The following is a 23,504-nucleotide window of genomic DNA, read 5'->3' on the forward strand; positions in this document are numbered from 1 at the left end:
TGCATGTTTTGTAATGTCTCTCCTCAGTTTCCACATCTGTTAAATGGGCATGGTAATAGCCCTTACTTCATAGGGTCAGAATGAGGGTTAAGGGAGATAATACAGGTCAAGTATTTAGCATAGTACCTAACAGGGTACCTGCTCAGCTCTGGTCAGCTGCCGCTGTTACTGTTAATGCTTTTATTACCATCCCCTTGTACCCCTAACCAGATGGTAGACTCTTAACTGAGAGCAAATCTCATCTCAGTGCTCTACCGTCTGGGTTGAGTATCTTGTTATGTCCGTATTACATGAGCAATAGGAACCCCAGAATAAGTGAGCTGCTGAGGAATGTTCTGTTTGCTGCAGAAAGAAGTGAGGAGGAAGCACATTCGTTTGCACATGGAAGGCGCGCTGACGGCCAGGGACAAGGTTGGAGTGCAGGATTTTGTGCTGTTGGACGCCTACACCAGCGAATCTGCTTTTCTGGACAATCTTCGCAAGCGTTTCAGCGAGAACCTCATCTATGTAACGTAACCCGTTTCTCAGCTGTTTTCCTAGACTGGTGGTTCCCCACCCCCACCCCACCCCACCCCTGCCTGTCTTCACAGCCTTGATGATAGTGAACAAAATCCCTCTGTTAGGTTAGTCCTTAAAGGGACGAGTGAAGGGACCACTGCCAGATGCACCCCGATCCTTCGTATTCGGCCTTTAGGGCTGCCAGTGACAGAGACCCAGTTTAAACAGGCCTAACCCCCAAGACGGAATCTATCAACCTATGTCACTTTAGGGACCAGAAATAGATCTAGGGTCTAGGGTGATGAGTCTCGAAGAGCCTTGAGGGCTCTTTCTCCATCTGGAGGACTGTTTCCCACCTCTCTGCTCGCTTTTGCAATGGTCTCTTGCTGGGGCCAACTCTGCAAGGTGACAAGGTGGTCAGCAGGACCAGGCTGATGTTGGTTCAGAGGCTATAGCAAGTCCTCCCGGAGACATAGACATTGGTTGCCTCTGATTGGCCCACGTGGGGTCATGTCTCTACCTCTGAACCAATCCCCGTAGCTAGGATGAGGATTATTCTGATTGGCCAGGCTATTTACCCAGGCCCAGTCCTGGAAGTGAGGGGCGAGGCCAGTGTGCACCTGTCAGTAGGATATGGCCTGGAGAAGGTTCCTCAAAGGAATCTGCTGCAAGAAAGGGGTCTAGATACCAGACAGGCAAGCATAAGAGATGTCCACCGCCTCCCATGAATCTTCAAGGCTGCAACATTTTACCAGAACTGTTCTTAGCTTGGTCTGGTTGCTTCTAGTGGTAGTCAGTTTTTAACTTCCCCATTTATCACCCCACCTTGATTTGATTGATCAGTTTTCAGGTAAATTCCTTTAGGGTAAACTCCACAGTGTCTCTATGTGTGTGGTGGGGTGTTAGTAAATGTAATTAACTTTATTGAGATCTTACTAGCTTTTGCTCAGGGTAAATTAGACAATCAAAAACAATGTAGGGGCGCCTGGGTGGCTCAGATGGTTAAGCGTCTGCCTTCGGCTCAGGTCATGATCCCAGGGTCCTGGGATCGAGTCCCGCATCGGGCTCTCTGCTCCTTGGGAGCCTGCTTCTCCCTCTGCCTCTCTCTCTGTCTCTCATGAATAAATAAATAAAAATCTTAAAAAAAAAAAAAACAATGTAAAAATATTTGTCTCGCAGCTATTTTGTTCTTAATGGTGACTGTGACTTAGTTTGCATGTTGGAACCAAGGTTACTAGGAGAAATAAGCAAAGGGCTTCTCACAGTATATATTTTTAATTGTGGAAATAGATTTTATGCATGAGCAAAGGACAAAGAGCGTGGTGTGGAGAAGTAAAATGGGATGATAGGATCATCATGAATAAATTGTTTCCAGTTTGAACAGATAGACTTCAGAAACTATATTCTACCCTGGAAGATTTCTACTGATGGAAGCAACGCAGATTTTTAGTCAAAATATGGTATTCTTATCTGTTCTAGTTCTCTGTGTGACTTGGTCCTAGAGATTAGAAACGTTCGTGAGCATGATTTCAGGTGTAATTTAGCATAACCTTGGGAACCTCCAAAATGGAGACTCTGGAATGAAAACCCATAACAAACTCAGAATTGGAAAACTCCGGATGCATTTTCAAAGGAGCCCAAATGTTTTCTTTCTTTTTTTTTTTTTTCTTCTTTTCTCTTTCAGAGGTTAGAGCTTTGTTTATTCCTAACTGTATGCCAAGAAGCTTTTCCATTAGTAGTTTTATTACAAATGGAAGCACTTGAAACACTTGACTCGTAACAGAATCCCGCATTGAAATCCAGGGAAATAGCAGCGGGAGTGTTTTACCCAACTGGGGACGGCTGGGATGCATACCCACCCTGCTTTCACCCAGTGACCAGAGAGACCTCTGTGACACACAAACATAAATCAGATCGAGGTGCTCCCTTCTTAAAGCTATCCATCTGACATAACAGCTTAAGGCAGCCATTTCATACAGTAGGGAGAGTGGTGTCTCCACCAGGCACTGCAGTTGGAATAAACCCCCAATTCTTCATGCCCTGTGATCTGAACTTGCTCCCTCTGGGACATCAGGTCTTACCATTTCCGTTCTCCCCTCCCCCACTGGGCTCCAGGACAGCCAGCCTGCCACATGTGTCCCCTCACCCCAACTTGCCCTTTCCTGCTTCCTTTTTTCCTGACTGGCTCCTCATCCTTTCAAGTCTCAGCTCAGAGTCACCCCCTTAAAGAAGACTTCCCTAAGCCCAACAGCTAAGGTGGCCTTCCTGAGTCATACGCGTTCTCATTACCCTATGTACACCTTTCTTGCCATTCTAACTGAAGCAGTATTGATCCCTTGGTTGGTCGTCTGGCCCCGCTCCCCCGCCCCATGCACACACATGGAAGCTTCATGACAGCAGAGACACCACCTGTCTTATTTATTGTTTTATATCCCCAGCGTGGAATGAATGCATGGGGATCATAGCATGTGATGGTCTTTGGCTATAGCCATTTGCACCCCAGAATTCCTCACTTGTGCTTTGGTCTGTTCCTCTAGACCTATATTGGGACCCTCCTTGTGTCTGTGAATCCATACCAGGAGCTTGGAATCTACACTGTGAGCCAGATGGAACTTTACCAAGGGGTCAATTTCTTTGAACTGCCACCGCATGTGTAAGTAGCACGTACGAGGGTCGTCGATAGTATTTTTCTCTTTCTTTCATCTCTCCCTCCTTATTACTCATCCACCCACCCACCCACCCACCCACCCATCAGTCCAAATCCTCAATGAATGCTCATTAGGTTCTGTACCTCACTTAAACTGCTGCCTTCTTGTGAAATGTCTTTCAGTGCAGCAGAAACCATCAGATCATTGTTGAGTCTCAGCTTAAAAATCACGAGAGGTGGAATCTTTTGTAATTACCGAGAGATCCGAGAGCGTGGCTAGAGAGGTGTCTGTCTTTTCCGCAAAGAGGTTTGCTATAGTGCCATCTACTGGTGTCTGGGTATCATGGCGGCTAAGGAGCATCCCCGTTGGTAGCAGGACTTCAGATCCATAGGACAAGCAATTTCCTGTCTGATCTATATGTGACTCAGGCTTTGCTGAATTTCTCAGGTCTCCCTGGTTGACTTCTGGACTAGTATTTAGGCTCTCCCTCCTTTTTCTTGGTGATTCCTCTATTCGCCTCCTAAGGCATTTATAAATCTTTCTGCATCACTACCACCAACAGTTTCCCAAATAGCCAGCTTTCAGACTCCGCCACATGGGAAGATTAGTGTCTTGGGAGATTTTCATGCTTTGGTTTCTGATCTTGAAGGTAAAGCCCTTATAATAGCTTTATGTCTTGTCCTTTAGATATCACAGAGCTTTTAAGATATTTTCAGTTTCCTGTCTCTGTACTCTTAATACAGTAGGTTTTGAGGGAAAGAGGAAACATGAGATCTTAGTATATCCACTGAGCATTTAAAATATTCAGACAAGATGTTATTTCCACCTACAGTTAATAGAGCATCTCCTGGGGATATAATTTAATATCTGGCTTATTCTTGTAAGAAATGTTGGATTTTTCCAAATAAATTCTTTCCATTAGGAAATGTCCATTATTGCTCACATTCTCCATTTTAACTCAACTGTTTTGAGTATTGATTTCTAGAACACTTTATGCGTGATCAGTCAGTGGGGTCGTGGTCGAGTCTGACATCTGAGCTCAGTGTCTTGTACCGCTTGTCTGGATGTGGTTTCCTGGAGGCAGGGAGCTCTGATGACGTCACCACTGAGTAAGCAGCATCCCGGCCACTTCGCACTCCTTCCATTTCTGCCCCACTCCTTCTCCAGCTATGCCATAGCCAACAACGCGTACCGCATGATGTGCTCTGAGCTAAATAACCACTTCATCCTCATTTCTGGAGAGAGTGGGGCAGGGAAAACAGAGGCCTCCAAGAAGATTCTGCAGTATTTTGCTGTGACCTGCCCAAAGACCGAGGCGCTACAAATAGCCCGTGACAGACTGCTGCTCTCCAATCCAGTGTTGGAGGTAAGTGATCTTTGGGGACCTGTGGAAGGGGCAGTTCTAGGGAGGTTACTCAGCAAGAAGAATCCTCTGCCTGGGCAGGTCAGTCAAAATGGGCAGGTCACCATCCGGGAGTTAAGCAGAGGGGTCTCAAGGGCAGGATCGTGGTTAAGGGTGTAACTTTGATGTCCAGCAGGCATGGCTGCCAATCCCAGGGCAGCCATGTGCCAGCAAGTTTCAGCAAATCACTCCACATCCTAGATCCTGTTTGCCTTTCTGTGGAATGGGTCTATTCAAAGTTTCTACCTCTTAGGGAGCTTTTGAGGCTAAAACAAGATGGATGCATAAAAAGCACCTGGCAGAATTAGTAGGCACTAAAGTCATTAATATTTTTCTTATTTAATTGGAATCATCTTGATTATTCTGCCATTGCAATTCACTCACTTGCTGGATGATTTTGAACAAGGTGTTTTATTCTGGGTTTTTGTTGCCCTTCATGTTAAAGATGTTTGTGGTTGAAGGAACTTTCCCAATGGACCTATGGCCTGAACAATTTACCTCTTTGATATAAAAAGGGGTCTGGTACTGTATGTTCTAGAAGAGCAAGGACGTGGGTTCCTCTATAGCTGTCCATGGTCATTCCTAGATTGGATGCCACAGAGAAGATATTTTTCCCTCCACTCTAGCTCCATCCCAGTATTTGGCATCAAATCCTCTATACTTAGTGGTTCCTTCTTAGAAGATAAAGTATGGCTTTCATCCCTGGCTCCCCTTCTCTCCTCCATTTTCATAATCATGGCATTTGGGGTTAGGAAGTTGACGAGCACAGTGAGCTTAAATGACCATTCATCACAGTTTGGTTCAGTCTGTCCCTGTCTCCTTCACTTTGTATTCCAAGGCTTTTGGAAATGCCAGAACACTCCGGAACGACAACTCCAGCAGATTTGGAAAATACATGGACATACAGTTTGACTATAAGGTACACTGAAGTTCCTATTACTGCTTCATGGGGACCCCATAACTGACCAGTGACAGAAACCTGACCCAAGGTACCTTAAGCGAGGAAGGGCTTTATTGGCTCAAATAATCAAAAAATCCAGGGTTAGGGCTATTTTGGGAAATGCAAATAAAGACCACAATGAGATACCATTTCATACTTTCTAGGGGGGCAAAACTTAAGAAGTCTGGTGATACCAGCTATTGGTGAAAATGTGGATAATTAGGAACTCTAACACATTGCCAGTGGGGTGTACATTGGTGCAGCCCATTTGGAAAACAGTATATTATCTCGTGGAAGTTGAAATCCACATAATCTAAGGTGGAGCCATTCCACCACTAGAGATACTCCTATAGATTTGCAAGCATGCCCACAAGAGCCCTGCTCATCATGGTAAAAGGACTGGAAATGGCAACACATTTGGAGGACTGAGTGTCCATTGACACAATGGCTAAATGGTGGGATGTCCACCCAGTGAAGCGTCACATAGCGAGAGCAAATGCATGGCATCTAGCTACACATAACACGGTCAAGTCTTAGGAATGTCCTGTGTGTCGGGGTGATGCCATTTCGTACAAAGCCTGAGAACAATCCCATGTAAACAATGTATTGTTTAGGCATGCATAATTATACAGCATAGGTCAGCAAATGTTTTCGGCTAGGGCCAGGTGGTCAATTTTTAGACTTTGCGGACCATATCGTTTCGGTCACAACTACTCGGCTCTGCAGTTGTGGGATGGAAGCAACCAGAGACCATCCCTAATGAAAGAGTATGGTTGTTGCACAGAATTTAAACGGGGCTAATGCAGGTCGGGGAGGGTCGACAGAGTTCTCAAGGACATAGAATTGCATGTGACAAAGCACGTCACTTGGACTAGAGAACAGTCGTTGGCTGAGCATTGAGTGTAGTGATGACAGACTGGCTAAGGCTTTTCCGGAGCCTGGTACGTGGACTTCTGGCGAAGTGTGCCTAGACTTTGGAAAAAATTGAATAGTTACATCTGTCTTAAAACTTCTTATTAAAATTCAACACACAGGGCGCCTGGGTGGCTCAGTTGGTTAAGCGACTGCCTTCGGCTCAGGTCATGATCCTGGAGTCCCTGGATCGAGTCCCGCATCAGGCTCCCCGCTCGGCAGGGAGTCTGCTTCTCCCTCCGACCCTCCCCCCTTTCATGCTCTCTCTTTCTCAGTCTCTCTCTCTCAAATAAATAAATAAAATCTTAAAAAAAAAAAAAAAAAAAAAAATTCAACACACATACTAAAAAGGACTCAAGTCGTAAGTACAGCTTGGTGAGTTTTACGTGTGTGTATCTGCCTGTGATAACCGACACTCAGATCAAGATAGAAGTTCTAAGGATGCCTGGGTGGCTCAGCCGGTTAAGTGTCTGTCTTCAGCTCAGGTCATGATCCTGGGGTCCTGGGATCAAGTCCCACATCAGGCTCCTTGCTCAGCGGGGAGCCTGCTTCTCCCTCTCCCTCTGCTCCCCCTGCTCGTGTGTTCTTTCTTTCTCTGACAAATAGATAAATAAAATCTTTTAAAAAGAGTGTATGAAAGAAGATATAAAAATTCCTAGTGCCTAGAAGAATCTCCTACCCTTCTCTGAAAATACCTGCCTTCCCAAAGGTTACCAACTGTTCTGACCTCTATAATCAGATTAATTTTGCTGGTTCTTGAGCCTCATGTAAATAGAATTATACAGTATGTGCTATTTTGTGTCTGGCTCCTTTCAATCAACATTCTGTCAGATTCATTCATGTCACTTCATTTAGCGGTTGGGCATTTTTGGCTTATGTGACCTCTTCACTATTTATCTGTTCTGTTGATGGACATTTGGCTTTTCCGATTTGGGGCTATTGCAGATAGTGCTCTGAACTTCCTTGCCCGTGTCTTTGAGTAGATATTAGCGCTCACTTACGTTGGGCGCATGCTCAGAAGTGGCGTTGCTGAGTTCTTACCAGCAATATTATGACAAAAACAGTTCCCGTTGCGAACAGGGTTCTCTACACCCTTGTCAACATTTGGTGTTGCCAGTCCTCTTGGTCTGAGACATTCTGGTGGAGTAGAGTGGTTTCCAGCTGTGATTAACTTTTGTGTTTTCCTGATTATAAATGAAGTCCTGATAACTGGCCAATTAAAAATTTTGTGTTAGAGCCTTTTGCCCCACTTTTAATTAGGTTGTTTTTCTCCTGTTGATTTGCAGGAGTTCTATATATGTTCTGGAATACAAATCCTCTACTGGAATATTCTTAAAAATAGTGTGGGGGTGCCTGGGTGACTCCGTTGGTTAAGCATCTGCCTTCCGATCGGGTCCTGATCTCCGGGTCCTGGGATCGAGTCCCGCCCCAAATGGCACTGGGCTCCCTACTCAGCGGGGAGTCTGCTTCTCCCTCTCCCCCTACCCCTCCCCTTGCTCATGTGCATGCTCTCTCTCTTCTCTCTCTCTCTCAAATAAAGAAAATCTTTAAAAAAAAAACAGGGCACCTGGGTGACTCAGTTGGTTAAGCGTCTGCCTTTCGATCGGGTCGTAATCTCCGGGTCCTGGGATCGAGTCCCATGTCGGGCTCCCTAATCAGCAGGGAGCCTGCTTCTCCCTCTCCCTCTGCCACTCCCCCTGCTTGTGCTCTCTCTCTCTCTCTCAAATAAATAAATAAATAAAATCTTTAAAAGAAAATAGAACCATGTGTTTCTGGCACAAGGATGTATAAACCGGCCAGTGGACCAGAATGGAGTCTACAAAGACTTCCCCGTATGATATGGTCACTTGGCTTATGACAAAGACACCACTGTAATTGAATAGGGATAGGATGGCCTTTCCAATAAATGGTGCTATCAATTGGAAATCCATGTGAATAAGACGACCTTTGACACTCTACCTCACTCCATACACAAAATTTCAACCCCAGTCCCAAACGTGAATGGTAAAATAATCACACTTCTAGACAGAAGTATAGAAAATATCACTCATGACCTCAGGGTAGGCAAAAATATTTTTTAAATGAGCCCAGAAAACACTAGGCTTAGAAGAATCATTATTTGAATTCAGAATTTCTGTTCCTCAGAAGACACCAGCAAGAGAATGGCTTAGTTATTGTTGTCATTGTGCATTTTTTTGTTGTGTTCTCAAGGGCATTCCTGTCGGTGGGCATATCGTCAGCTACCTGATAGAAAAGTCTCGAGTCGTCTATCAAAACCAGGGCGAGAGGAACTTCCACATTTTCTACCAGCTGCTGGAGGGTGGTGAAGAGGAGCTCCTTGCTTACCTGGGACTTGAGCGGGACCCCCAGCTGTATAAATACCTCTCACAGGTTGGAAAGACCAGCACCTGGCTTGGGTGGCCCTTTGGAGGCAGGGATCAAGGGTGTTAGTGGGGATTTCTAGGGGATGGTCAAGAACTTTCTCATTACCATTCTGGAGGAATCCTACGGACTGGTTTGTTGACACTTAGCATAACCCCTCTGTTTATACCTGGCAGGTAGACGGTAGATCATCTTGGTAAAGCAACCAATCTCTAGGTGAGTGGTTCTCAGCACTGGCTGATATTAGAATCACCTGAGGAGGTTTTTTTCCAACACACACCCCCCCCCCCCCCCCCTGGGCCCTACCCTCCAGAGATTCAGATCTAATTGGTCTAGGGTGGGACGTGGACATCAGGGTTGTATTAAACACTCCCCTGTGATTCAGTGTAATTAAAGGAATCCCTGGTGATTCTAATGCACAGCGGAAGTGAGAACTGCTGGTCTGGGTGTGAGAGTAACTTGCTGTCCGTCCGTGTCCCCAGCCTGTGCTGCGTCCTTCTGCTTTCAAAACTAGTTAGGAAAAGACTCTCCGCCTCCTTGCCTCCTATTCTGAGACTCGTTGGCAGCAAAATGAACATACTTCCTTACAGAAGGAGTTCAGGCGATTCCCATAAGCAGTCCTGGGGTCCAGTGCTGTGAAATGGAATTTCAGAATGTAACCTCCTCCCCTACCATTGCTCTTTCTGCAGCCAACACAGAGGCTCTAGAAGGTCTAAATTGTATAGCACCTACCAATCTTTGATGTTCCTAGCACCTTTCTGCCCCAAGATTTTTGGGTTTTTCTCTTCTTTACTGGGCCTGGCTTCGAATGGAGGTCACTTGGCAGAGTGCAAGTGGGGACGACATCATTTGAGAAAGAGAACAAGGTCTTATGAAGTGGATCTTGTAAAAGGAGGACCAACATTTCATAGTGAGTCATGGAGGAAGAGTAGACATGACTGAAATTGATCTTGAAAAATGAAGCTATATAATGAAGATAAAAGAATCCCATAATCTCCTTTTTACAGACTTTGTACTAATTGTTAGAATGAAGAGTAATTCAGGGCGCCTGGGTGGCTCAGTCATTAAGCGTCTGCCTCCGGCTCAGGTCATGATCCCAGTGTCCTGGGATCGAGTCCCACATCGGGCTCCCGGCTCAGCGGGAAGCCTGCTTCTCCCTCTCCCACTCCCCCTGCTTGTGTTCCTGCTCTCACTATCTCTCTCTCTGTCAAATAAATAAATAAAATCTTTAAAAAAAAAAAAAAGAATGAAGAGTAATTCAAATTTGATTTTTTTTTTTTTAGGGGACCTAATTTTTCTAACAAAGCTGTATGGTAGCATCACATTGGACTTTTTATAACATGATCAGAGAGGGTCAATTTATAAAAAGTATTTGTGGGCTTCATTCTTTTTCCCAAGGGCTTCTCCCAACCCTTTGATATTCAAATCATTACCTTTTGGGATGTATCTCGTCTTTATCCTTGCAGATTTTTTTTCTAGTCTGTTTAATTTGGACAGATCCTCATGCCACAGTGGCTTTGGGAATAGTTCAAGCAATTCGCCAGTATTATTTTGTTCAGTTTTGTGTTCTCCCGTAACTTTGACAAACTTTGTGGCTTTATTTGGCAGTATATCCACACTGCTTCTAAACCTCTAGGTGTCCTCCAAGGACTGACCTAAGCTGGCCCCACCCTCAGGGGCGGGAGCACATCTGGTTGAATGGGAAGGGATATTTGGGAGGATGCAGATTTAACAGCGGCCAGTTCACTGGTGAATATTTTCATGCTATGGCACCTCTGGTTTCCCCATGCAAAATCTTTGAAGATGATAAATCTTCAGATGCCCAGGAATCCAGGAAACACCTTGTACTACAAAAGCAAAACAATAAAAAAAACACAAAACCCTCATCTAGAACATCTTCCCTTTAAATTGTGACATTTGATGGTGTGTGTCTTATCTAAAAGACAGCTTCTAAAGTAGTGGGAAGTCTCATCACTTCTCTGCTGGTGATCAGTATCCATATAACCCGCCTTTCTCTAAATGCCAAACTTTTATTTTCTTGAGTGGGGGTCTCCTTTTACCTAGTCCTGCACTGCAGTTTCTGCTGGAGGTTGTAAGTGCATCCAGATGCTTTCTGAATTTCAGTGCTGTCCTCTCCCTGCTTATTTTAGCAGATGTTTCTTGAGTCAAACATCTTCAATTTATTTGGCAAATAGGACAAGGAAAACTATTTTAAAAAATGCATTCAAAGAGATATACTAATGTGTACATTTGAAATGTGTACCTTTGAAAGTTTTCCCCGGATAGAGATAAAATTCTAAATAAATTTGAAAAAAGCAGCAGTTAGCAAATCATCTTTCCCTAGACAATTAGTTCAACCTACCTTTTTACAATCCAGAACATTATAGAACCAGCTCTTGCGTGCTGGTAGAGAAAACCATTTCAATTCAAGACTAGGTGTGGGCATGCCTCACTGCCCTTATAAAAATGACATTAGGCAACCCAATTCTGTGTCAACAGGGTCATTGTGCCAAAGAGTCGTCTATCAACGACAAGAACAACTGGAAAACTGTTTCCAGTGCCTTTTCTGTCATCGATTTTACTGAAGATGACCTCGAGGTATGAGCCCCAAGGGTGGAACTGCTGGTCAGTCGGGTCTGGGATTGACAAAACAATCCTGGTATCTTGGTGGCCACCTAGTAGGGTTGCCAGATTCAGCCAATAAAAACACAGCACACCTAGCTACATTTTAATGGTCACCATTATTTGGGGTTACCATTTGGGACCAAAATTAGTCATTGCTTATCTGAAATTCAAATGTTAACTGTGCGTTCTGCATTTCATCTGGCAGACAAAAGATTTCCCAGTGCTGTATGCAAGGAGGAGGTCATGTTTCGTCCTTCTCTCAAATTCAATCTCAAATATTTAGATGTTCTAGAACTGCAGGATTATCCTTTATTTACACTTCTATTTTTGAACAAAGTGGAGCAAATTGTGGCTTTATAAACATTGTGTTTTTATACCCCCCTTTTTTTTGATGGTTAAAACTATTCTTTCAAGAGCCGGAATTTAAAATATTATATATATATATATATATATGTATATATATATATATATATATAATCTGTATATATCTGGGATCATGGCATTTGCATATAAAATGGTTTATTGGTGGGGAGGGGTGGGGAAGATATAAAAATAGAAGTGTCCTGTGTCAGAGATTGGGGGAGGCATCCTCCCCACCCTGTGCTGAGGCTCTTTATCCCTCTTCCCTTGACACCTGTCCTGTGATGACATTCATCAGTTAGGTGGCTGCTCTTCTCTCCCTGTTCTCCTCGCCCTTTCCCACGTTCCTAGAATCTCTTCGGGATTATCGCCAGCGTCCTGCACCTGGGGAACATTGGTTTTGAAGAGAACCACCAAGGCTCTGCCACCATACCAGACACCCATGAGATCAAATGGATCGCCAAGGTGATGTTCCACTTTTGAAGAGCACAGGAAAGGCCCGGCCCTTTTTGGAGGTGGAAGGGCAGGAGAGGGGAGCTCGAGGCAGCTGGATGCCCAGGTCCCAAGTGGCTAACACCGGGTCCATCCGGCTGATACTGCCTAGGAGAATTAAAGAGCGTGGGGACAGGTGAGGGAGTGGGCAAAAGCCAGCTTGTCAAAAGATCGAATGTGATCTGTTTTGCATTTAAAGATTTATTTATTTATTTATTTGACAGAGACAGAGCGAGAGCAGGAACACAAGCAGGGGGAGTGGGAGAGGGAGAAGCAGGCTTCCCGTGGAGCAGGGAGCCCGATGCGGGGCTCGATCCCAGGACCCTGGGATCATGACCTGAGCCGAAGGCAGACGCTTAATGACTGAGCCACCCGGGCGCCCCTGTTTTGCATTTAAGCACGATTATCAGTCAGGGCATATAATCCTGGGTCTGGAAATTGCACCAGTTCTTTGTAAATTGGCAAAAAATCCAATCCAGTCACTGAATGGCATTTTGGTTTCCATTTTGACAGCTCTTGGGGGTGCACCCGTCCATCCTTCTGGAAGCTCTCACCCACAGAAAGATTGAAGCCAAAACTGAGGAGGTAAAAATGGCTCTAGGTGGAAATGCACCTGCCTTCCCTGCTACAGCTGCTGCCTGCCTCATAGAAGAGCAGGATGGTGGTCCTGGAGGAGGCCAGACCCCAGCCTTCCAGCTCCTGCAGGGGTCTCCTGCCTCAGCCTCCCCATCCCCAACAATTACACCAAACTCTCCATGCCTCCCTTTCACCATGCCTTTCCTCCATGAGGTCTTTGCACATCCTGTTCCCTCTGTTTGAACACAGTTCCCTGTGCTTCTCTAATTAATACCTTCTCACCCTTCAGTTCCTGGGGTCATGTCCTCAAAGAGCCTTCCTGATCATCCCACCCCTATCATAAAGCACCATAGGTATCTCCTCACATTGCTCTCAGCTCGCAGCATGACTGTGTGTGAATCGTGAATGTCCCATCCACAAACTGTGAGCCCACAGATGCTAGAACTATTTGTCTCAGTCACGGCTGTATCTCAGCAGCTCCATGCCTGGCACGTAGTAGGCACTCAAGAAATAGCTCCTGCCTCGATGCTTGCAGGTGGGGTTGGTGTCTTCCCCCCAGCACATATCCTTCACTGACCGTCATTAAAGGCTAATTTGAAAACTCAGGAGGGGGTGGGCTTTTTTTTTTTTTTTTTTTTAAACCACTATAGTGATGCACTTGTTGTTGTTCTCAGGTAATATGCCCATTGACACTAGAACTCTCTGTCTACGCTAGAGATGCAATGGCCAAGGCCGTTTACGGACGAACATTTACATGGCTGGTCAACAAAATCAATTCCTCCTTAGTGAACAAGGTTCGTCCACATGTTTTTGGTTGACTCACTCTCAGTAACGTGGTAATGTTTTATAACTGACATCATCACTCTAAAGAATTTGTAAGCATCAGCCGTTGGCTCCTGATGGGCAGGGTTGGTGTCCTTCAGCGTCTACGTTTCCAGCACACAGTAGGCTCACAAAAATGCCCGTTAAATGATTGTGTCTCAAAGTGTGGGATGCACAGTATTTGCAGTATGCCAGATGGCTTTTGTTGTACACAGAAATTTTTGACTTTAACAGTAGTATGTTTTAACATGTATAAGAAAAAAATATGAGTCCTTCAAATTTACCCTAAGTGGAATTATTTAAGTAATAAGGGGGGAGTTTATTCACAGCTAGAAATTAAGGAAAGGGTGCTGGGGCACAGAGTACATTATTGTAAAACTCAAGGAGGTAGTATGTAAAGGACAGATTTGGAAGGCTCAGGATACCATACAGGATGTTAAATTGTGGCCCTTTCAGAAAAAATAGTCCTAATCTCTTTAAATATCCATCCTGTCTGACAGCACTTAGTCCTCTGTTTAAAATGATATTCAAACCACCTGTCCTGTCTCCTGGATAAACATCTCCTTTGCTGCTGTCTGTAGAGGTCTCGCTCTTTCTTTGGGATTGATGTGGCCTCGGGAGACCGAGAAGAAGCAAGGGAATGAATTAGGAGGGGAAGGTCTCACTTCTCGGGTGGGTCGACACGGAACCTGCGGTGGGATGCTGTGAGGCTTCAAGCCAGAGGAGTGCGCTGGGAAATTCATTTCCATCCTACGATTCCTCTGTGAGCCAATGTTGGAAGGAGAGAAGGTGTGAGCTGTATAAGCAAGTCCCAGCTTTGGAGGCAGCTACTGGGTCTTAAGAGTCATTAAGTAAATGACCTAACAACAAGCAATGTGTGTTACCTTGACTAGGATTTCACCAAGAAAACTGTGATCGGATTGCTGGATATCTATGGGTTTGAGGTCTTGGACAAGAATGGGTGAGTTTGTCATTACTTACTGGTCCTCTGTTCTTCTTTAAGGTCTGAGTCTGGTTTAAGGCATCTCTAGTGTTATTGGAATTGGTTTTCCCATCCTCAGAAATTCTCTGCGTTTCTATAGCCACTAATTCATAGACTGTCCCAGAATTGGAATAACCATAAAAAATGAAAATGTTGGGATGCCTGGTTAAGCATCTGCCTTTGGCTCAGGTCATGATCCCAGGGTCCTGGGACCGAGTCCCATATCGGGCTCCTTGCTCAATAGGGAGCCTCCTTCTCACTCTGTCTGCCGCTTCCCCGGTTTGTGCTCGCTCTCTCTCTTCCTGACAAATAAATAAATAAAATCTTAAAAAAAAAATGCAAACGTCTTTTAGCTTGACTCTTTGGATCTATTTAGTAAATGATGTGATTAATAAGGACTTTGCTTTCTCTGTTAAAAAGCATCTTTAGGGTGCCTGGGTGGCTCAGTTGGTTGAGCGACTGCCTTCGGCTCAGGTCATGATCCTGGAGTCCCGGGATCGAGTCCCGCATCGGGCTCCCTGCTTGGCAGGGAGTCTGCTTCTCCCTCTGACCCTCTTCCCTCTCATGCTCTCTGTCTCTCATTCTCTCTCTCTCAAATAAATAAATAAAATCTTTAAAAAAAAAAAGCATCTTTAAAAATAAGTAAATACAGTTTTTGGTCTACATGTGTAGCTCTAGTTATTTAAATTTTGCATCTCGAGGCACATGGGTGGCTCAATCGGTTAAGCGTCTGCCTTCAGTTCAGGTCATGATCCCAGGGTCCTGGGACGGAGCCCTGCTTCGGGCTCCCTGCTCGGTGGGGAGCTTGCTTCTCCCTCTCCAGCTCCCCCTGCTTCTGCTTTGTTTCTTCATCTGTCTCTCTGTCAAATAAATAAAATCTTTTAAATAAATTTTTGCATCTCCAGTTTTGAACAGTTCTGCATCAATTACTGCAACGAGAAACTCCAGCAACTGTTAATTGAGAGAACCCTAAAAGCAGAACAGGCAGAATATGAAATGGAAGGTATAGAGGTAAAACATTTTAATATTTTCTCCTCATTTGATTTCCTACTCTAGCAAAAGTGATTCGCTTGAGCAATAATATTTCACTGGAGATTTTATCCTCATTAGTACTGGGAATTATTTTTTACTCTTTCTCTGAGTATTTCCTAGGAAATTACTCTGACATTCAGAAAGTTTTTTTTTAATGTTGGAGATAAAAATCAGATTTTGGAAAAATAACATTGGAAAATCACTTTAAAAGAGAGATTTTATGTTCATCTAAATCCTCCTTGGAGAATTCTTTTCTCTTTGTCATTTTAGTGGGAGCCAATTCAGTATTTCAACAACAAGATCATCTGTGATTTGGTGGAAGAGAGACACAAAGGAATCATTTCCATTCTGGTGAGAAAATTAATGTTGGCTTAGAGTCTTCGTACGGTGTTGCCAACACGCAGAAGAATTTCCCCCCGGGCTTCAAAGGGTTGCTTAGCCTGAGCGGAAAACCAGAATACATAAAGGAAGGTTTTACAAAGAACGTCCGTTGATCCTGAGCTGAGGCTCCTTGGGATGCACCTGTGACTTTATCTTAAACGGTTGCACCTTCTGAGAACACCCATGGCCACCAATCCACAATTGTTCCAATTTAGACATCACTGTTTTTAAATCTAAAGGCCAATGAAAAATTATTTCTTTGCCTTTCCATTTGCGCTCATCTCCCTTCTAACGAAAATAACCGGTCTCTTTTCTCCTCCTGCCCCCTCCTCCACCTAACTGTTGTGGGAACAAGATTCTAAAGCCCAATAGGGACATTAATGGGTGGTGACTGTAGTTACCAGGGACATGGGCACCACCTGGATTCAGATCCCAGCACCCCCCCCCCCCCGCCATTGCTTACTAACTATGTAAACTTAGGTGGGTGGTTTAACCTCTCTGAGCTCCAATCTCCTTATCTTTAAGTGGGTGCAATGATAGTACTCAGAATTATTTTTCACTCTTTCTCTGAGTATTTCCTGGGAAATACTTAAGAGGAGTTGTAAGGACGAGTTGAGATTGTATATGCACAGGGCTTAGAATTATGCTGCTGTGTGGTAAGCATTCAGACTATTCACTCAACAGATACTCATCAGTGCTCACTTGGTACCATGATTGTACCTTGTGCTTTGGGACGCAGCAGTGGACAAAACAGATCAAAACCACTACACCCATGAGGCTTTAAATTCTAGCACAGAGACTGGCAAGAAACAGGTTAATGGGCAAAATTAGTAGGTTGTACAATGAAGGAAAAAACAGACAAGATTAGATGTGGTGGGGAGGACGATTCAATTTTAGGTAAGATGGTCTGGGAAGAGCCGTGTGGACCTCTGGAGAAGCATGTTCCAGGAAGTACAGACTGACCTCAGCTATTCTGTGTCACTCCATGCTCATACAGATTCCTAGACTAATATTTTTAAATATTTTAGTGATAAATACTTGTTTCTATGTGGTTTTCCATAGATGGAATCAGGAAGCATAGAGATGCTACTTAAAGAGAGTTGCCTCACCAAACTGAACCCTGGTGGGGTTTTTTTTTTCTTGCTGTTTTAATAAAAACTGCAGGGTTGATTCATTTTTTAAGATGGTCCATTAAATGCTAACAATGTTAAGGACCCGAAATAGGAAATAGACACAGCTGGAGAAATGTGAAAAATTAGATGCAGCTTTCTTGCCATGAAGATTTTGCTCCTAGTAAAAGGGGGTATGTTTTTGGCCAGCAATGACTGGTTAAGAGAAAATGAGGTGGTATGTTTAAGTAAGCTGGTCATGGAGGCTGTGGAATGTCCTTGGGAAGACTCTGGAAATATGGCAGTCTGATGGGTGGGAGAGTTGATTTTTCAAAGAATTTCCCATCCCTCTGAGACGCTAGGCACATGTAACGGATCACTGCCCTCCCACCCCCAATGTTCACCTGAACTTGTGTTAGATGACAAGATTTTAGTCCAGTACATTCTGCCACAGCTGGTAAGGACATTTAAACTTAGAATTGATGGCGTGTGATGGATGCTATAGATCGAGTCCTCTCCTTTTCTCTGGAAGGATGAAGAATGTATCCGTCCTGGTCCTGCTACAGACTTGAGTTTCCTGGAGAAATTGGAAGAGAAAGTAGGCAAGCATGCACACTTCCAAACGTATGTATCTCATTTGACAAGCTGTTGTATGGGGAAGCTCATCGTATATCCACTTTCTTGGGTATCTGGGCAGTGGACCCCATAGTTATTCTTCATTCACTTCTTCATACATTGAAATGTGATGCACCATAATGATACACCAAGTCATATATATGCATACCTTTTGTTAGTAGAAATCAAATTCAAATGAATTCCAGGTAGAATGTTCTAAGATTTTGTATCTTTCTTTATGATTGTTACATTTTGGTTGGGGTCACGTGCATCAAATAGTCTTTTTTAATGGTCTTTTTTGAAGTTAGGTTTAAAATATAAAATACATATAGTGATATGTGTATATCTGAAGTATACAACCCAATGAATCTTTACATTGTATGTACTTCCCTCATCACCACCACCAGAGCAAGATATAGAGCATTTATAACATCCCAGAAAATTGACTAGAAATTTAATTTAGTCTTTGAGACCAGGAAGAGAGAGTTGAATATATCATGCTCAGGAGTCCTAAAGCCCTGGTCTTAGATCCCAGCTTAGCCACTTATAAGACATGTGACTTACTGGGCGCCTGGGTGGCTCAGTTGGTTAAGCAACTGCCTTCGGCTCAGGTCATGATCCTGGAGTCCTGGGATCGAGTCCTGCATCGGGCTCCCCGCTCAGCGGGGAGTCTGCTTCTCCCTCTGACCCCCCCCCCCATGCTCTCTCTATCTCATTCTCTCTCTCAAATAAGTAAATAAAATCTTTAAAAAAAAAAAAAAAGACATGTGACTTACTATACCAAGCAGGTAGCTACATAAATTATCTAATACACAAATTATCTAATAAATATCTGTCCGTGACAAAGACTCAGTAAATGGTAGTGGCTTTATCAGAGCTTTTGTAGAATATTGCAAGGATAAGTAAATGAATCAGAAATGGAAAAACTAATTATGTTCACAAATGGAATAATAGATAGCCATGAGAATATACAATCTGTAACTACATGCAGTGATGTGGGTAAATCACAGAACATGTAAACGAGAACTCAGACACAAAAGAATATATACTGTACGATTCCATTTCTGTAAAGTATAAAACCAGATAAAAACCAACCTGTTGTGTTAGATGTCAGGTCATAACTGGAAAGGGCTCAAGGTGGTGGTGGGGGTAATTCTCAGGGGGCTGGTAATATTCTGTTTCTTGATCTGGGTGCTGGTTACATGGATGTGATTATTGTGCCCAAATTCACTGAACTGTATACTTAGGATATCTGCGCTATCAATATATATGCATATACATTTCAAGAAAAGGCTATAAAAAATTAGGAATCACCAGAATCTGAAAAATGATCTTTTGTGACTATTTTAGTCACTCAACATCATAAGAATGTAAGGCAGTAAAATTGTTTCTTAGTTGTCACCTAGAAAAAAAGAGACGTTATTTCATTGTATAAGAAAGTGTTTCTGTGGCTCACATGTGTTTTTTTAATTCCTCAGTTCTTAGAAAAAGGATCTAATTTTTAAGTTTTTATTTCAATTCCAGTTAGTTAACATACAGTATAAAAATAGCTTCCGGTGTACAATATAGGTGATTCAACATTTCCATACATCACCCCGGGTGCTCATCACCACAGGTGCCCTCCTTCATCCGCATCCCTATTTCCCCCATTCCCCACCCCCCCCCCCCCCCCCCCCCCCCCGCCGTCACCATCAGTATGTTCTCTATAGTTAAGAGTCTGTTTCTTGATCTGTTTTTCTGTCCTTTTTTCCCCCCTTTGTTCATTTGTTTCTTAAATTCTACATATGAGTGAAATCATACGGTGTCTTTCTCTGACTTCACTTAGCATTATTGTCCCTAGCTCCATCCATGTTGTTGCAAATGGCAAGATTCTATTCTTTTTTATGGCCGAGTAATATTCCATCGTGTATCTATACACCGTATCTTCTTTATCCATGCATCAATCGATGGACACTTGGGCTGCTTCCATAATTTGGCTATTGTAGTTAATGTTGCTTATATAAACATGGGGGGGGGCATGTATCCTTTTGAATTAGTGTTTTTGTTTTCTTGGGGTAAACACCTAGTGGTGCAATTTGCTGGATCGTGAGGTAGTTCTATTTTAACCTTTGGAGGAACCTGCATACTGCTTTCCAGAGCGGCTGCACCAGCTTGCATTCCTACCAGCAGTGCAAGAGCCTTCCCCTTTCTGCACAGAGAGGGATCTAATACTAGAGAGACCTTTGCGTGTTTGTCAAGGCTTCCCTCGCGCTCTTCGCTCCACATATCCGTGCCTTTTGTTGCGTGACCTTGAACGGTTCCGTTCGTGTCTATTTCTGTCTTGCCGCAGCCGGAAGCTGGCGGGGCCCAAGGGCCGGAAGAGGATTGGCTGGATGGAGTTCCAGCTCTCCCACTACGCCGGGGAGGTCACCTACTGCACCCAAGGCGAGTGTTGCAGCCGCGCAGGTGCCCCTGTGTCCACGGAAGACCTGGCTGTCCGTCCATCCCAAACGCTCCCTCGCCCTGCTTGCAGGCATGCCACCTGAAGGGTTTTATTCATGACTTAACGTCCAGCCACTTCATTTCACCCATTTATTTACACAACCATCACCACAGTGCATTTTAGAACACTTCACCCCCCAAAAAGAAACCCCGCATGCATTAGCAACCACTCCGTTTGCCCCAGCCCCCTCCCCCACAGCCCTAGGTTACGAACTCCTCTGTTTTCTGTCTCTGCAGATTTGCCCCATATAGATGGGGTCTCACAATATGTGGTCTTTTGTGTCTGGCTTCTTTCACTTACCATCGTGTTTTTGAGGTTCTCCCATGTTAATTATTTTTATTGCTAAATCATATTCCATTCTCCGGATAGACCCCATTTTGTTTATCCTTTCATCAGTTCATGGGTGTTTGGGTTTGTTCACACTTTTGAGCTATTAGTAATAAGGCTCCTGTGAACATTTTCTTTCACAGCGTTTAAAACACATTTTCCTTGGTCACTTCTGCTTTAGGTTCTGAATTATTTTCACTTCTTTCTTTTCTTTTTTCTTTTTTTTTACATTTTTTAAAAGATTTTATTTTTATTTATTTGAGAGAGCGAGAATGAGAGACAGAGAGCATGAGAGGGAGGAGGGTCAGAGGGAGAAGCAGACTCCCTGCTGAGCAGGGAACCCGATGTGGGACTCGATCCCGGGACTCCAGGATCATCACCTGAGCCGAAGGCAGTCGCTTAACCAACTGAGCCACCCAGGTGCCCTACATCTTTTTAAATTTAGTACATCATTGGTTTTGATATAATGTTCAGTGATTTGTTGGTTGCATATAACACACGGTGCTTATTTTTTTTTTAAGTAGGCTCCGTGCCCACGGTGGGGCTTGAACTCATGACCCTGAAATCGGGAGTCACATGCTCTACCGACTGAGCCAGCCAGGCCCCCCTAAATCATTTTCACTTCTAAGTAAGTTTATTTCGCTAAAAATCTTTAAAAATCAATACATTTTTTTCTCTTAAATTCCCAGTGGTATAAAAACAGAAAACATTTAAAAATAGGATGACTCTCTCTGTGGAGATAATCAATCGATTTTTGTTTAAAGAATAATATACATGTAAGGCTGGAAGTTGCTGTCCATACAGAAAAGTACAAAAAGGAAACCAAAAGCCCCTTTTACTCCTAGCTTCTCCCTGAGGTAACCACAAGAACCAACAGTTTCTTGTACTTTTTCAGGAAAATAGAAATATACAAAAATATATATATATATACATGCGGGTGCACACATACACATCCAAACAGCACACAGGTGCACCCAAAACTAACACAGGTTATTATTTTGTGTTCTCTATTTTGCATCTTTTCATTTAATGACTATTAGAGATCATTTGGATTCCAGTTAACACTCAGTGAGCACTTACTGGGGGCCAGGCACTGTCCCAGTGCTTTACCTCTGTTGTTCACTTAAAGCTCACAGAACCCTTTTATTATCATATATTATCCATTCTTCACAGTAGGCTACAGATCCCATCACGTTTCTTTTGAGAGACTACAGGCACTCCCTCTAGGGCTGTGTCCTTTGACCCATTTGATGGACACTGCTTGTTTCCAGCTTTGTCTCTTGTAAACACTGCTGTGTTTGCGTCTTTGCATATTTCACTTGGCTCATCGCAGCATGTTCTATACACAGGCTGAGTTCCCAGAACCAGAAGTGGTGCATTGCTCATTTAAAGGTGCTATCAGGGGGCGCCTGGGTGGCTCCGTCGGTTAATCGGCTGCCTTCGGCTCTGGTCATGATCCTGGGGTCCTGGGATTGAGCCCTGCATCGGGCTCCCTGCTCAGCGGAGAGCCTGCTTCTCCCTCTCCCTCTGCCTGCTGCTCTGCCTACTTCTGCTTGCTCGCTCGCTCTCTCTCTGTCAAATAAATAAAAATTTTAAAAAAATAAAGCTTCTATCAGAAGTTAGTTTGGACCTCTTCTAGGTGTGTACCTGAAGAGAGCAGGGACTTGAACAGATATTTGTACACCCACATTCATAGCAGCGTTATTCACAGTAGCCAAAAGATGAAAATAATCCAAGGGTCCATGAATGGCTGCATGGGTCGAGCTCTACATAAACAGCCGGAACGTTATTCGGTCCTAGAAAGGAAAGGAGTTCTGATACGTCACGCCACACAGATGAAACCTTGAAAAAACCTATGTTAATTGAAATCAGCCAGTCACAAAAGGACAAAAACTGTATGATTCTGATGACAAGGTGCCTAGAGTGGCCAAACTCATTGAGACAGAAAGTAGAAAAGTGGTTCTCAGGGGGAGGGGAAATGGGGAATTAGCATTTAATGGGGTCAGAGTTTTCAGCTTGAGAAAATGCGTTCTGGAGACAGATGGTGGTGATGGTTGCACGAGAATGTGACTGTACTTAATGCCGCCAAACACTTAAAAATAGCTAAAATGCTGAATTTTAAGTTATTTATATTTTACCATAATAAAAATGTTAGTTTTGATAGCTCCAAATAGTCTTCTCAAAAGGTTGTATCTTAGATGTTTTTGATACATGTCTTTTTTTTAGCAGGTTTTGATTTTTTATTTTTTAAGTAGACTCCATGCCAGGCGTAGAGCCCATCGTGGGGCTTGAACTCACAACCCTGAGATCAAGACCTGAGCTGAGATCAAGAGTCGGACGCTTAACCGACTGAGCCACCCAGGTGCCCCTGGTGTTGATTTTGTAATGTCATTTAGTTACTAATATTATTAACTGACTAGGTTTTAAGTGAGCACTTAAAAACCAAATTTTAACATTGGAAATGGCACGTCCTCCTTTGTATGAAGATACTGTTGGGTCCCTCTATAGTCCTAATGCTTCAGTTTCACTTTCCTCAGCGGTGGGGATGATTTTTCTCACCTGGCTTCCCCTGGCCACTCTTGAAATTCAATACTCCCTCCATTGTTTTGATGTCATTCCTTTTTTTTTTTTTTTAGATTTGATTTATTCACTTATTTTAGAGATAGCGTGCAAATATGGGGAGGAGAAGAGGGAGAGGGCAAGCAGACTCCAAGCTGAGTGCAGAGCCTGACACAGGGCTCAATCCCATGACCCTGGGATCAGGGCGCGAGCCAGAAGGAAGAGTTGGACGTTCAACCGACTGAGCAACCCAGGCGCCCCTCGATGTCATTCCTTGTTTGCATAGCTCTTTGCTACTGGACTAGGACATGTGTACAATGCTTAGCATAAAGGCTCTACATTCGTGTGATAGCTCGTGAG

At 43.8% G+C, this 23,504-nt stretch overlaps 1 protein-coding gene across 1 annotated transcript in view; it reads left to right on the plus strand.

The window, feature by feature from the left end:
- Positions 1-351: 351 nt before the first annotated feature.
- The window catches only part of MYO1H (myosin IH), a 46,438-nt gene continuing 23,285 nt past the window's right edge, over positions 352-23,504 (plus strand). The window contains exons 1-14 of the mRNA XM_021703469.2: positions 352-507; positions 3,036-3,151; positions 4,314-4,512; positions 5,387-5,467; positions 8,612-8,791; positions 11,282-11,380; positions 12,119-12,232; positions 12,773-12,844; positions 13,510-13,629; positions 14,551-14,618; positions 15,545-15,650; positions 15,942-16,022; positions 17,694-17,785; positions 20,106-20,200. Of these exons, the coding sequence (XP_021559144.1) occupies positions 382-507; positions 3,036-3,151; positions 4,314-4,512; positions 5,387-5,467; positions 8,612-8,791; positions 11,282-11,380; positions 12,119-12,232; positions 12,773-12,844; positions 13,510-13,629; positions 14,551-14,618; positions 15,545-15,650; positions 15,942-16,022; positions 17,694-17,785; positions 20,106-20,200 (1,549 nt within the window). The 5' untranslated portion in view covers positions 352-381. The remainder of the gene's footprint in view (positions 508-3,035; positions 3,152-4,313; positions 4,513-5,386; positions 5,468-8,611; positions 8,792-11,281; positions 11,381-12,118; positions 12,233-12,772; positions 12,845-13,509; positions 13,630-14,550; positions 14,619-15,544; positions 15,651-15,941; positions 16,023-17,693; positions 17,786-20,105; positions 20,201-23,504) is intronic.

This window comes from Neomonachus schauinslandi, chromosome 14, assembly GCF_002201575.2.
Source record: "Neomonachus schauinslandi chromosome 14, ASM220157v2, whole genome shotgun sequence".
In the NCBI taxonomy this organism is placed as follows: Eukaryota; Metazoa; Chordata; class Mammalia; order Carnivora; family Phocidae; genus Neomonachus; species Neomonachus schauinslandi.